Source organism: Ranitomeya imitator, chromosome 4, assembly GCF_032444005.1.
Source record: "Ranitomeya imitator isolate aRanImi1 chromosome 4, aRanImi1.pri, whole genome shotgun sequence".
In the NCBI taxonomy this organism is placed as follows: Eukaryota; Metazoa; Chordata; class Amphibia; order Anura; family Dendrobatidae; genus Ranitomeya; species Ranitomeya imitator.
Window position 1 is genome coordinate 510,472,989 of NC_091285.1, and position 15,536 is coordinate 510,488,524.

The 15,536-nt window shown below is 41.6% G+C and overlaps 1 protein-coding gene across 3 annotated transcripts in view; it reads left to right on the forward strand.

Moving 5' to 3' along the window:
- Nucleotides 1-15,536, forward strand: part of GABPB1 (GA binding protein transcription factor subunit beta 1) — a 72,495-nt gene that overhangs the window by 14,687 nt on the left and 42,272 nt on the right. For all 3 annotated transcript variants that reach the window (XM_069766073.1, XM_069766074.1, XM_069766075.1), the window contains exons 2-3: nt 2,153-2,260; nt 5,496-5,663. In XM_069766073.1, the coding sequence (XP_069622174.1) occupies nt 2,153-2,260; nt 5,496-5,663 (276 nt within the window). The remainder of the gene's footprint in view (nt 1-2,152; nt 2,261-5,495; nt 5,664-15,536) is intronic.

Here is a 15,536-nt window from a genome sequence, read left to right on the forward strand (position 1 = left end):
GCTAGTCTGACCCTCCCATCTCTCAGAACTAGCCTGCCAGCCTCCCTAGTTAAAGGGAACCTGTCACCTGAATTTGGCGGGACCGGTTTTGGGTCATATGGGCGGAGTTTTCGGGTGTTTAATTCACCCTTTCCTTACCCGCTGGCTACATGCTGGCCGCAATATTGGATTGAAGTTCATTCTCTGTCCTCGTTCTCTGCCTTGCGCAGGCGTGTACTACGGAGGACAGAGAATAAACTTCAATCCAATATTGCGGCCAGCATGTTACCAGCGGGTAAGGAAAGGGTGAATTAAACACCCGAAAACTCCGCCCATATGACCCAAAACCGGTCCCGCCAAATTCAGGTGACAGGTTCCCTTTAAACAACACACTTCACTTGTAGGACTACAGGACCCAGAACATCCTTACTTCAGGCTGACAGTGCAGAGTGTCTTCCTCTGCGACACACACACTGGCCTTTCACAATAATGCCGGAATTTTACTCCTCACCACAGTTACATCTGCGATTGCCATCCATTCCTATGGCCACCATATGCCTCTATGCACACTCTGGGAAGCTCATACAGCGCCCCCTACCTATAACATACTCTTGGCATTCTCTTGATGAGCTTCAAGACATAGTCACCGGGAATGGTGTTCCAACAATCTTGAAGGAGTTCCCAAAGATGCTTAGCACTTGTTGGCCCTTTTTGTCTTCGTTTTTCTTTACCTAGCTGTTTTTTTAATGCCATAATACAATTTCTAAGTAAAGAAAAACGAGTGGCCATTATTACTTTAAGTAATGAAGGTCAGTCAGTCAGAAAAATTGGGAAAACTTTGAAAGTGTCCCCAAGTGCAGTGGCAAAAACCATCAAGTGCTCAAAAGAAACTGGCTCACATGAGGACCACCCCAGGAAAGGAAGACCAAGAGTCACCTCTGCTTCTGAGGATAAGTTTATCTGAGTCACCAGCCTCAGAAATCGCAGATTAACAGCAGCTCAGATTAGAGACCAGGTCAATGCCACACAGAGTTCTAGCAGCAGACACATCTCTACAACAACTGTTAAGAGGAGACTTTGTGCAGCAGGCCTTCATGGTAAAATAGCTGCTAGGAAACCACTGCTAAGCACAGGCAACAAGCAGAAGAGACTTGTGTGGGCTAAAGAACACAAGGAATGGACATTAGACTAGTGGAAATCTGTGTTTTTGTCTGAGTCCAAATTTGAGATCTTTGGTTCCAACCACTGTGTCTTTGTGCGACACAGAAAAGGTGAACGGATGGACTCTACATGCCTGGTTCTCACCGTGAAGCATGGAGGAGGAGGTGTGATGGTGTGGGGGTGCTTTGCTGGTGACGCTGTTGGGGATTTATTCAAAATTGAACGCATACTTTACCATCAGCGCTTCCACAGCATCTTGCAGCGGCATGCTTCTCCATCCGGTTTGCGTTTAGTTGGACCATCATTTATTTTTCAACAGGACAATGACCCCAAACACACCTCCAGGGTATGTGAGGGCTATTTGACCAAGAAGGAGAGTGATGGGGTGCTACGCCAGATGACCTGTCCTCCACAGTCACCAGACCTGAACCCAATCGAGATGGTTTGGGGTGAGCTGGACCGCAGAGTGAAGGCAAAATGGCCAACAAACGCTAAGCATCTCTGGGAACTCCTTCAAGATTGTTGGAAGACCATTTCCGGTGACTACCTCTTGAAGCTCATCAAGAGTGGGCAAAGCGGTCATCAAAGTAAAAGGAGGCTACTTTGAAGAACCTAGAATATAAGACATTTTCAGTTGTTTCACACTGAGTGTCCGCTTCTGTGTTCGCTCTGTTGGCACCATTATAGTCTACGGCCTCTTCGACTCATACACCCAAATCCAGTTTTGTGCGCCACTGAGCTTGATGCCTGAGCACAGTGTGAAAGCGCTCTTTATTCGTTTTCACCAATAGGGACAGAGCTAAAACAGATAGGCCACGGTATATGGCCTTTGTTCTGCTATTGTCTGTAGGCATTTACGTTTACTCTCCCCTGACATGAAATTAAACGTTTCTATATATTTTCTGTATCTCCATGTAAAATAGTATACACTGTTAAACAGTGGAAAATTGTGCAAACCAATTGTTTCATTTAAAGACTTCACAAATTGTTATTTTTTTATTATTTTTTTTAGATGTCCTTGGTAGATTTGGGAAAAAAACTTTTAGAGGCAGCTCGAGCTGGTCAAGATGATGAAGTTCGAATATTAATGGCAAATGGAGCTCCTTTTACTACAGATTGGGTAAATAGTCTAACATTGATATTTATTACATCATTTGTATTCTAATGCTTGCCATTGTTAGTATTTTTATTGTATTAAAAATAGACATTTTTTTTTCTTAAATATGGGTCCCTTTGTGTGCAATCAAACTATCACCTGGTCTGTCAGTGTATACTGTACACACCTTTTCTGAAAAGCCACAGAAGCTAAAACACCATTAACAAGATGCAAAGAAACACCACTAACCAAACAGCACCATGAAGACCTAGGAGATCTCCAAAAAAAGTCAGGGACAAAGTTCTTTAGCAGTAAAAGTCAGGGTTAGGTTAAAAAAAATAAAAAAAATCACAATCTCTGATGATGATTCCCCGGAGCACCATCAAATCCATTCTCATCAAATGGAAAGAACATGGTACCACAATAAACCTGCCAAGAGAGGGCCACCCACCAAAACTCTCAGCCCGGGCAAGGAGGGCATTAATCAGTGAGGCAGCACAGAGACCAAAGGTAACCCTGAAGGAGTTGCAGAGACTGGAGTATCTGTCCATATGAACACAATAAGCCATACACTCCATAGAGGTGGCCTTGAAGAGTTGGCAGGAAAAATCCTTTATTTACACAAAAAATTGTAAGGTTAAGTTTGAGATTGCCCAAAGGCTTACGTCAGAATCCCTAAATGTGTGGAGGAAGGTGCTGTAATCAGATGAGACCAATATCAAACTTTTTGGCCACCAAGGTAAGCAATATTTGAAAATATCTTGAGATCAACATTTTTGTAGATTAGGCATGTACAGTATATGCAAAAGTAGCGACTCTGTTAGATACCGTATATACTCGAGTATAAGCTGACCCGATTATAAGCTGACCCCCCTAATTTTGCCACAAAAAACTGGGAAAACTTAATGACTCGAGTATAAGCCTAGGGTGGGAAATGCAGCAGCTACCGGTAAATGTCAAAAGTAAAAAAAGAAACCAATAAAAGTAAAATTAATTAAGACATCAGTAGGTTGTGTTTTTGAATATCCATATTGAATCAGGAGCCCCATATAATGCTCCATAAAGTTTATGATGGCCCCATATGATGCTCCATATTAAAATATTCCCCATATAATCCTGCATAAAGGTTAATAAAGGCCCCATAAGATGCTCTATAAAGATATTTGCCCCATAGATGCTCCATACAAAACACTTGCCCCATATAGTGCTGCACAAACGTTATGGCCCCATATAGTGCTGCACAAATGTTATGGCCCCATAGATGCTCCATACAAAACACTTGCCCCATATAGTGCTGCACAAACGTTATGGCCCCATAGATGCTTCATACAGACATACACTTGCCCCATTAGCTGTTGCTGCAGATAAAAAATAAATAAATCACATACTCACCTCTCCGTCGCTCACGCCCCCGGCACTCTCAAAAGTCACCTGCTTCTCGTTCTGGCGCCACTCCATCTTCAGCACTGACGTTCAGCAGAGGGCGCGCACTGACCACGTCACCGCACCCTCTGACCTGAGCGCCACTGCTGAAGATGGAGCGGCGCCCGGAACGAGGAAAGGTGACTATCGCGCAGCGCTCCCCCTCCCCGATATACTCACCTGGTCCTGGTGCTGTGCAGGTCCCTGCTTCCCAGACGCCGCAGCTTCATCCTGTACTGAGCGGTCATCGTTACCGCTCATTACAGTAATGAATATGCGGCTCCACCTCTATGTGACCGCTCAGTACAGGAAGAAGCTGCTGCTGCCGGCATCGGGGGAGCCAGGGACCTGCAGGGACCGTGCCAGGAGTAGGTGAGATTTATTAGACAGCACCCGCTCCGCCTCCCCTGCCGACCCCTGGGTATGACTCGAGTATAAGCCGATTAGGGGGACTTTCAGCCCCAAAAAGTGGTCTTATACTCGAGTGTATATACGGTAATTAAAGGAGAGGATAGAGTCCATGCTAAAAACGTATATTTTATTGAAACAATTAATTTTGTATACAAGCACATAAATAATGGGCAAGATACGGGGTAAAATCATAAAGGGAGCCAGAGGTGCTATTTGTATTGTATGACCAAGTGTTAGTGCATGCAAAACAATCAATTAGAAGCACATATAGAGTATCCATCCTATATGAATTATCAAGGTTAGTAATATACATTGTATATTTGTGTGCACATGTACCCGGAAATCTTCAGTACAGTGCTTGTAGGTAATGGATGTTTAGTAGTCTATAAGTTTTAGCTAAGTAGTGTGTAACAGCACATCCAATTGGCCCCTGCACAGAAAACAAACTCTGTAACATGCACTGTTCCACCCATGGCATGTATATGCATATAATTTAAGTAAAGGATGGTAACAAAGAGAATGCATACATCAAATTCAGCAGCAATTACTCATTGGTGTTGTTAGAGTAGCACCCCAGCTCTCTGGCCCCAGCGTGCGTTTCGCTTTTGGTTGCTTCCTCAGCGGACGTGATTTAATGTCATAAGTGTTCCTCTATATATATTTAGTTCCTCCGATCACATGATCGACAGGAACCATTCACGGTAGGTAAACACTATGTCTGGCACCAAATCAACCCAGCTCCTCACCCAAGAACATAATCCCCACAGTGAAACATTGTGGTAGCAGCATCATGCTGTAGGGATGTTTTTCATCAGCAGGGAAATATAAAATAGTCTGCATTAATAATAATAATAATTTTTTATTTATATAGCGCCAACATAAGGGGAAGATGGATGGTGCGAAATACAGGGATATTCTTGAACAAAACTTGTTTCTGTCAGTGATTTGAGACTGAGAAGGAGGTTCACCTTCCAAAAAGACAACAACCCAAAGCATACTGCTAAAGCAACACTTGAGTGGTTTAAAGGGAAACGTGTAAATGTTTTGGAGTGGTCTGGTCAAAGCCTAAGCATTAATCCAATTAGGAAAAACTGTGAAATTCCGGGTTGTGAGGTAGCAAAACACAAAAATGCCAAGGGGGTGACTACTCTAATCCACTGTAGGTGTCACTGCTGGGCCGCCATGTGATTTGATGGCAAAACGAAAGCAGCAGGAACGTAAACATAGACCTACGAAAAAACCCGAGCCATATGGCGAAATGTTTAAACAATATTAAAATTTAAAATAACAAGAATAATTTCTCTGACTTTACAAAGAAAAAGAAGCTCTCAAGACAATCCCTGCAACTGTTGGTATGATTTTTGTCAGGTCTATTATTCTGTATGTATGCACGATCATAAGTGTTACCTGCTCTGTGTAATTGCAGCTTGGAACATCTCCACTCCATCTAGCAGCCCAGTATGGTCATTATTCCACAACAGAAGTGCTTCTTAGGGCCGGAGTAAGCAGAGATGCACGTACTAAAGTTGACCGAACTCCTTTGCACATGGCTGCTTCAGAAGGACATGCAAATATAGTAGAAGTGTTACTCAAGGTAAGAGACTCCAGGATGTATTCACTGCAGAAATAATCATATATTCTAAACACTGACTTTTTTTTCTTTCATGTTAACCCCTTAATGACAGAGCCAATTTGCAGCTTAATGACCAAGCCAATTTTTACAATTCTGACCACTGTCACTTTATGAAGTTATAACTCTGGAACGCTTTAACGGATCCCACTGATTCTGAGATTGTTTTTCATGACAAATTGTACTTGATGTTCGTGGTAAAATTTCTTCAATATGACTTGCATTTATTTATGAGAAAAAAAAACGGAAATATGGCGAAAATTTTTAAACTTTCACAATTTTTAAACTTATTTTTTATGCTCTTAAATCAGAGAGATATGTCACACAATATAGTTAATAGATAACATTTCCCACATGTCTACTTTACATCAGCAGAATTTTAGAAAGACAATTTTTTTTTTGTTAGGAAGTTATAAAGGTTAAAAGATGACCAGTGATTTCTAATTTTTACAACAAAATTTATAAAACCATTTTTTTTTTTAGGGATCACATCACATTTGAAGTCACTTTGAGGGGTGTACATGACAGAAAATACCCAAAAGTGACACCATTCTTAAAATTGCACCACTCAAGGTGCTCAAAACCACATTCAAGAAGATAATTAACACCTTTACGTGCTTCACAGGAACTAAAGCAGCGTGGAAGGAAAAAATGAACGCCAATACCCTATATATGGGGGTAAACCACTGTTGGGGTACATGGCAGAGCTCGGAAGGGAAGGAGCGCCGTTTGACTTTTTCAATGTAGAATTGGCTGGAATTGAGATGGGATGCCATGTCACGTTTGGAAATCCCCCAATTCTTACTCCAACCCTAACCCCTACACACCCCTAACCCTAATCCCAACCCTAACCACAACCATAACAGTAACCACAAACCTAACCCTGACACACCCGTAACCCTAATCCCAACCGTAAACGTAATCCAAACCCTAACTTTAGCCCATCTCTAACCCAAATGGAAATATATATATTTATTTTTATTTCATTATTGTTCCCTAACTAAGGGGATGATAAAGAGGGTTTTTATTTACTATTTTTTTATTTATTTATTTTTTTTAATCCCTGTGAACCAATAGGAAAAATCTCCTATTGTTGTTCGATCACATCAGAGGAGAGAGAAATAAAATGGCATATCGGACTCCCTTTTTTTTTTTGCAGTCGTCTTTATACGGTTAATGATGCCAATCGCAACCCCAGGGTCGGTAAAAACCGACCCGGATCATGTTCTCTGTGGTCTTGGCAGCAGAGACCCCGGAGAAATTCCGACTCTGGGGGGCGCTATACACTTTTTCCACGGCGCCAATAAAAAGTGACGCTGTGGTTTAAGTACCCTTAATTGCTGCCGTGAAGGGGTGTATATGCTGTCGTTAAGGGGTTAATTGTCTGTGTCTTGCATGTGAAATCCAAGCTCTGGCGGCTCCATGTGTTCCTATGCGGCCGCACGCTCCGCTCCACAGTGTCGGCGCCAGAGCTTGGATTTCAAATGCGAGACACGGACGTGTTTCTCGTATGTGTGATCCCGGCCTAATTTGAAACTTTCACAATCAAGATGATAGTCTACCATACTCTCAAAAAATATTGGGGAATGCTTTTGACATCAAATCCGACCATCACATATACAGTGCCATGTAAAAGTTTGGGCACCCCTGGTCAAAATTACTGTTATTGTGAACGTTAAGCAAGTTGAAGATTAACCCCTTGACCCCTGGAGCTATTTTCAGTTTTCGCTCCCCTTCTTCCCAGAGCCATAGCTTTTTTATTTTTCCGTCAATATGGCTGTGTGAGGGCTTGTTTTTTGCGAGACGAGATGTGCTTTTGAACGACACTATTGGTTTTACCATGTCGTGTACTAGAAAACGGGAAAAACATTCCAAGTGCTGTGAAATTGCAAAAAAAAGTGCAGTCCCACACTTGTTTTTTGTTTGTCTTTTTTTACTAGGTTCACTAAGTGGTAAAACTGGCCTGCCATTATGATTCTCCAGGTCATTACAAGTTCAGAGACGCCAAACATGTCAAGGTTCTTTCTTATCTAAGTGGTGAAAAAAAAATTCCAAACATTGTTCAAAAAAAAAAAAGTAATAATTGCACCATTTTCCAATACCCGTAGCATCTCCATTTTTTTTTTTATTGATAGACCAGGCAATTCTGAGCTCGACGATACCAAATATGTGTATGTTTGATTTTTTTTTTTATTGTTTTATTTTGAATAGGGCAAAAGGGGCTTGTTTTGAACTTTTTTAGATTTTTTTTAACCCCTTTCTGTCATTGGACGTACTATTCCGTCCATGTGGGGTGGGCCTTAATTCCCACGGACGGAATAGTACTTCCAGCGCGATCGGCCGCGCTCACGGGGGGAGCGCGGCCAGGTGTTAGCTGCCTATCGCAGCTGACATCCGGCACTATGTGCCAGGAGCGGTCACGGACCGCCCCCGGCACATTAACCCCTGGCACACCAGGGCTTCCCTGAGACCCCCGCAGCAACGCGATGTGATCGCGTTGCTGCGAGGGTCTCCTTACTTCCCTCCCTGCAGCAGGCCCGGATCCAAGGGGCTGCGGCATCCGGGTCATGCAGGGAGGGAGGTGGCTTACCAAGTGCCTGCTCAGAGCAGGCGCTTGGTAAGCCTTCAGTTCTGTAAGGCAGATCGGTGATCTGACAGAGTGCTGTGTAAACTGTCAGATCAACGATCTGTGATGTCCCCCCTGGGACAAAGTAAAAAAGTAAAAAAAAAAAATAAATTCCCACAGGTGTAAATAAATAAATAAATAAATAAAAATATTATTCCCATAAATACGTTTCTTTATCTAAATAAAAAAACAAACAATAAATGTACACATATTTAGTATCGCCGCGTCCGTAACGACCCAACCTATAAAACTTTTCCACTAGTTAACCCCTTCAGTAAACACCGTAAGAAAAAAGAGAGGCAAAAAACGCTTTATTATCATACCGCCGAACAAAAAGTGGAATAACACGCGATCAAAAAGACGGATATAAATAACCATGATACCGCTGAAAACGTCATCTTGTCCCGCAAAAAATGAGCCGCCATACAGCATCATCAGCAAAAAAATAAAAAAGTTATAGTCCTCAGAATAAAGCGATGCAAAAATAATAATTTTTTCTATAAAATAGTTTTTATCGTATAAAAGCGCCAAAACATAAAAAAAGATATAAATGAGGTATCGCTGTAATCGTACTGACCAGAAGAATAAAACTGCTTTATCAATTTTACCAAACGCGGAACGGTATAAATGCCTCCCCCAAAAGAAATTCATGAATAGCTGGTTTAAAGTGATCAAAAAATGTCACATGCCCGAAAATGTTACCAATAAAAACGTCAACTTTTCCCGCAAAAAAACAAGACCTCACATGACTCTGTGGACTCAAATATGGAAAAATTATAGCTCTCAAAATGTGGTAACGCAAAAAAAAGCGTCTTACAGTGTGTGACGGCTGCCAATCATAAAAATCCGCTAAAAACCCACTATAAAAGTAAATCAAACCCCCCTTCATCACCCCCTTAGTTAGGGAAAAATTACAAAAATGTTTTTATTTCCATTTTCCCATTAGGGCTAGGGTTAGGGCTAGAGTTATGGTTAAGGCTACATTTACGGTTGGGGCTAAAGTTAGGGTTAGGGTTTGGATTAAATTTACGGTTGGGAATAGCATTGGGATTAGGGTTAGGGGTGAGTCTGGGTTAGAGGTGTGGTTAGGGTTACCATTGGGATTAGGGTTAGGGGTGTGTTTGGATTAGGGTTTCAGTTATAATTGGGGGGGTTTCCACTGTTTAGGCACATCAGGGGCTCTCCAAACGCGACATGGCATCCGATCTCAATTCCAGCCAATTCTGCGTTGAAAAAGTAAAACAGTGCTCCTTCCCTTCCGAGCTCTCCCGTGTGCCCAAACAGGGGTTTACCCCAACATATGGGGTATCAGCGTACTCAGGACAAATTGGACAACAATTTTTGGGGTCCAATTTCTCCTGTTACCCTTGGGAAAATACAAAACTGGGGGCTAAAAAATAATTTTTGTGGGAAAAAAAAAAGATTTTATATTTTCACGGCTCTGCGTTATAAACTGTAGTAAAGCACTTGGGGGCTCAAAGTTCTCACAGCACATCTAGATATGTTCCTTGGGGGGGTCTAGTTTCCAATATGGGGTCACTTGTGGAGGGTTTCTACTGTTTAGGTACATTAGGGGCTCTGCAAACGCAATGTGACGCCTGCAGACCATTCCATCTAAGTCTGCATTCCAAATGGCGCTCCTTCCCTTCCGAGCCCTCCCATGCGCCCAAACGGTGCTTCCCCCCCCACATATGGGGTATCAGCGTACTCAGGACAAATTGGACAACAACTTTTGGGGTCCAATTTCTTCTCTTACCCTTGAGAAAATAAAAAATTGGGGGCGAAAAGATAATTTTTGTGGAAAAAAAAATAATGATTTTTTATTTTTACGGTTCTGCATTATAAACTTCTGTGAAGCATTTGGTGGGTTAAAGTGCTCACCACACCTCTAGATAAGTTCCTCAGGGGGTCTACTTTCCAAAATGGTGTCACTTGTGGGGGGTTTCAATGTTTAGGCATATCAGTGGCTCTCCAAACACAACATGGCGTCCCATCTCAATTCCTGTCAATTTTGCATTGAAAAGTCAAATGGCGCTCCTTCGCTTCCGAGCTCTGTCATGCGCCCAAACAGTGGTTTACCCCCACATATGGGGTATCGGCGTACTCAGGACAAATTGTACAACAACTTTTGGGGTCCATTTTCTCCTGTTACCCTTGTTAAAATAAAACAAATTGGAGGTGAAGTAAATTTTTTGTGAAAAAAAGTTAAATGTTCATTTTTTATTTAAACATTCCAAAAATTCCTGTGAAACACCTGAAGGGTTAATAAACTTCTTGAATGTGGTTTTGAGCAGTTTTTAGAATGGTGTCAAACTTGGGTATTTTCTATCATATAGACCCCTCAAAATGACTTCAAATGAGATGTCCCTAAAAAAAAAATGGTGTTGTAAAAATGAGAAATTGCTGGTCAACTTTTAACCCTTATAACTCCCTAACAAAAAAAAAATTTTGGTTCCAAAATTGTGCTGATGTAAAGTAGACATGTGGGAAATGTTACTTATTAAGTATTTTGTGTGACATATCTCTGTGATTTAATTGCATAAAAATTAAAAGTTGGAAAATTGTGAAATTTTCAAAATTTTCGCCAAATTTCCATTTTTTTTCACAAATAAACGCAGATAATATGAAAGAAATTTTACCACTATCATGAAGTACGATATGTCACGAGAAAACAATGTCAGAATCACTGGGATCCGTTGAAGCGTTCCAGAGTTATAACCTCATAAAGGGACAGTGGTCAGAATTGTAAAAATTGGCCTGGTCATTAACGTGCAAACCACCCTGGGGGTAAAGGGGTTAATTAATATTTTTAAAACATTTTTTTTTTTTAACTTTTGGCATGTTTCAATAGAAGCTGCCATTACCCTATCGGCTCTGCTACATAGAGGCGATGATCAGATCGCCTCTATATAGCAGAATTGCTCACTTGCTGTGAGCGCCGACCACTGGGTGGCGCTCACAGCAATCCGGCACTGACAACCATAGAGGTCTCCAGGAGACCTCCGTTTGTCATGCCAACACATCGGTGACCCGCAGTCACGTGACGCAGGTAACTGGTGTGCGTATTTCTGGTGCAATTGGAGGAAGCGCTTGTTAAATGCTGCTGTCAGTTTTTTTTTTTTTATTCGTTTATTAACCACAAAATGAAAGTATACAGTATACACATTTGTACTCATTATTGTTACATACAATATAAAACATGTGCATTATATGCATTATTGAGTATAAAGCAGAACGTGCATTGTTAGTTATATCCAAGACGGTATTTACAGTCTATGGGATTTCCAAAAGGCAACAATTTGTGTATATCGAATCATTTACTTCATGTGAACCATGTAAACGGAAACATGGAGCCATGTGAATTTAAAGTTCTTAAAGGGACTCTGTCACCTGAATTTGGCGGGACTGGTTTTGGGTCATATGGGCGGAGTTTTCGGGTGTTTGATTCACCCTTTCCTTACCCGCTGGCTGCATGCTGGCTGCAATATTGGATTGAAGTTCATTCTCTGTCCTCCATAGTACACGCCTGCGCAAAGCAATCTTGCCTTGCGCAGGCGTGTACTATGGAAGACAGAAAATGAACTTCAATCCAATATTGCAGCCAGCATGCAGCCAGCGGGTAAGGAAAGGGTGAATCAAACACCCGAAAACTCCGCCCATATGACCCAAAACCAGTCCAGCTAAATTCAGGTGACAGGTTCCCTTTAAGCTACAACAGCAACTATATCTATAATAACTACCATTCCGCCGCTTGATATTAATCATTGTATTTTCCTTTGTGCAATATCTTGATAGATCTAACTCTTTACACTGATGCCAATTAACTATGAATTTATAAAGTAAGGTGAGAGGAATTCCACTTGTTCCAAATTTTATCAAGTTTACCTGGACATCCTCTATTCCGATATAATGTACGTTCGTATGGGATGATCGAGTTCACCAGTTCAATCCAGGCTCTGAGGGAAGGACATGAACCCCCCCCATCCACCGTAATGCCAGTACCTTCCGTGCCATAAAAAGTGTCTCCCGTAGAAAAATCCCGACATAATGATCCCAAGTCTCCTCATCCCATATCCCAAACAAACAGATTAGTGGCTCAAGAGGAACAGGAGCTGACAGCAGGGACGTTAATAATGAAGTCACCTCTTTCCAGTATTGAAGGATGATGGGGCACTTCCACATCATGTGGATAAAATCTGCGTCTGATGAGTGACAACGTAAACATTCTGATGACTGAAGTCGACCCATCCTAAAAAGTCGTACTGGAATCAAATATGATTGATCTATTCTACACTGTGTGCAGAATTATTAGGCAAGTTGTATTTTTTAGAGGATTCTTTTTATTTTTGATCAACAACTATGTTCTCAATCAACCCAAAAGCTTAATATTTGGAATATTGGAAGTTGGAGTGTTTTTTTTTTTTTTTTTAGAGTTGGCTATCTTAGGAGGATATCTGTTTGTGCAGGTAACTATTACTGTGCAGAATTATTAGGCAACTTAATAACAACCAAATAAATTCCCATCTCATTTGTTTATTTTCACCAGGTAAACCAATATAACTGCACAAAATTTAGAAATAAACATTTCTGGCATGCAAAAACAAAACCTCAAAAAATTAGTGACCAATATAGCCACCTTTCTTTATGATGACACTCAACAGCCTTCCATCCATAGATTCTGTCAGTTGCTTGATCTGTTTACGATCAACATTGCATGCAGCATCCATCACAGCCTCCCAGACACTGTTCCGAGAGGTGGACTGTTTTCCCTCCCTGTAGATCTCACATTTTATGAGGGACCACAGGTTCTCTACGGGGTTCAGATCAGGTGAGCAAGGGGGCCATGTCATTATTTTTTCTTCTTTGAGACCTTTACTGGCCAGCCACGCTGTGGAGTAGTTGGAGGCATGTGATGGATCATTGTCCTGCATAAAAATCATGTTTTTCTTGAACGATACCGACTTCTTCCTGTACCACTGCTTGAAGAAGTTGTCTCAATTCATGGGCAGTTATTTTGCGCCTTTTTTGCCCAACACGCTTCTTGCGACCCTGTTGGTTATTTGCCATGAAACGCTTGATTTGTTTGGTGATCACGCTTCAAAAGTTTGGGAATTTTAAGACTGCTGCATCCCTCTGCAAGACATCTCACAATTTTGGACTTTTCAGAGCCCGTCAAATCTCTCTTCTGACCCATTTTGCAAAAGGAAAGGAAGTTGCCTAATAATTAAGCACACTTTATATAGGGTTTTGATGTCATTAGACAACCCCCCCTCTTCAATACAGAGATGCACATCACCTGATTTACTTAATTGGTAGTTGGCTCTCAAGCCTGAGCAGCTCGGAGTAAGGCAACATGTATAAAAAGTATAATGTGATCAAAATACAACTTGCCTAATAATTCTGCACACAGTTTATATAGCTGGGTCATTCTGTTATTGATCGATGGGGACACCCTGAGTGGGGATTCTAGAATCACTTCCCATTCCTCTTCTTGCACGTCAGGGATAAGCCCCTCTCACTTCCCCTTAAATAGATCTTATAGCAGACCCAGTCCCCACAGACAGCATTTAGGTATACAAAGAGGAGATAAGACCCTGGGACCCTGCGAATTAAGGATTCCTATCAGAGGTAGAGACGAGATAGTTCGACCTGCACCCACACCCCTCATATACGACTGGAAATCTGATCTTAGTTGTAGGAAACGAAAAAATTGGGATCTCGGGATACCGTATTTAGTCTGTAGTTGTTCAAAGGACACTAAGGTCCCCCGGTCATGTAAAGCACCCATCGAGGAAACACCGTGTAAAATCCAAAAATCAGTGAACGGGTGGCTCAACAGCACTAAGAAATAATTATTTTTCCATAGGGGCATTTTGGCTATAATATCTTTAAATCCAACAACTTTTTTAATTTGTCTTTAAACTGACCATGCCAGCCAAAGCATAGGCAGTAAACGAGGGACATTAATTTATTCTAGTTCCAGGAAGCCCAATGGACACTCAAGTCGAGCAGAGTGAAGCAAATGATGTTCAGAATTAGGGAGACAATTATTAGGCATCCATGTACGCAATGCTCTATCCTGTCCGTTCAGGTAGTACAGAGAGAAATCCGGCAGTGCCGCTCCACCCCCCCTGTTTAGATCTCTGTAAAGCAGACAGCCTAAGTTTGGGTCTAGTTTTCCCCCATATAAAGGAAGTAATTTGGGAGTTTAGATTTGTAAAGAGGGATTTAGGCACCGGTACCGCGCTATGTTGAAGGCAATAACTAAGCTTAGGGAGGAGTATCATTTTAATTAGGTTTATACGGCCCGCAACCGACAATGGAAGTTTGCTCCAAGAGGCAAATTTAGATTTGACTAGTTCTAACAATGGATAAATATTAAGTTGTAAGTCAGAGTTGCTGTATTGGGACATGTAGATACCTAAATATTTAAAATTGGATACAATAGGTAACGAGGAGAGCGTTTTGAGGCCTGGTATTGGGGTACGAGAGAGAGGCAACAGAGCAGATTTATCCCAGTTTATATATAGACCGGAGTATTTACTGAATTTACCTATAGTGGTAATTACCCGCGACAATGTTTCCTCCGCCCTATCCATGAATATCACCATGTCGTCAGCATATAAACCGATGGTATCCTCACGACCCGCTATATCTATACCCTTAATGTCAGGGGAAGATCTTATACGTATTGCCAATGCCTCTATCGCGAGAGCAAAAAGAGCTTGAGAGGGGGCACCCCTGACGGGTCCCCCTATATAATGAGAAGGACTCGGAAATGGAGTTATTTATAATTATACGGGCTTTAGGTTTCATGTAAAGTATATTGATCCATTTCAGAAATTTATCCCCAGTCATACCTCTGTAAGCATGCTGACAGAAAGGGCCACTCAAGAGAATCAAAGGCTTTGGCCGCGTCCAGTGATGCTAGTGCCCAGTTGTTGTCTGACACTAAAGAACTATATTGAATTATCGACTGGACTCGCCTGATGTTAATGGAGGTGCTCTTACCGGGCATAAAGCCAGTCTGGTCTGGGTGGATAAGATCCAATATAATTGAATTTAGTCTAATGGTCAGGACTTTAGTGAAGATTTTGTAGTCTACATTGACCAGGGATATGGGGTGATAGGATCCACATTCCAAAGCGTCCTTCCCCCTCCTTTGTAAGTATGATAATATTTGCCTCATAATAAGTTTCAGGCATACATCC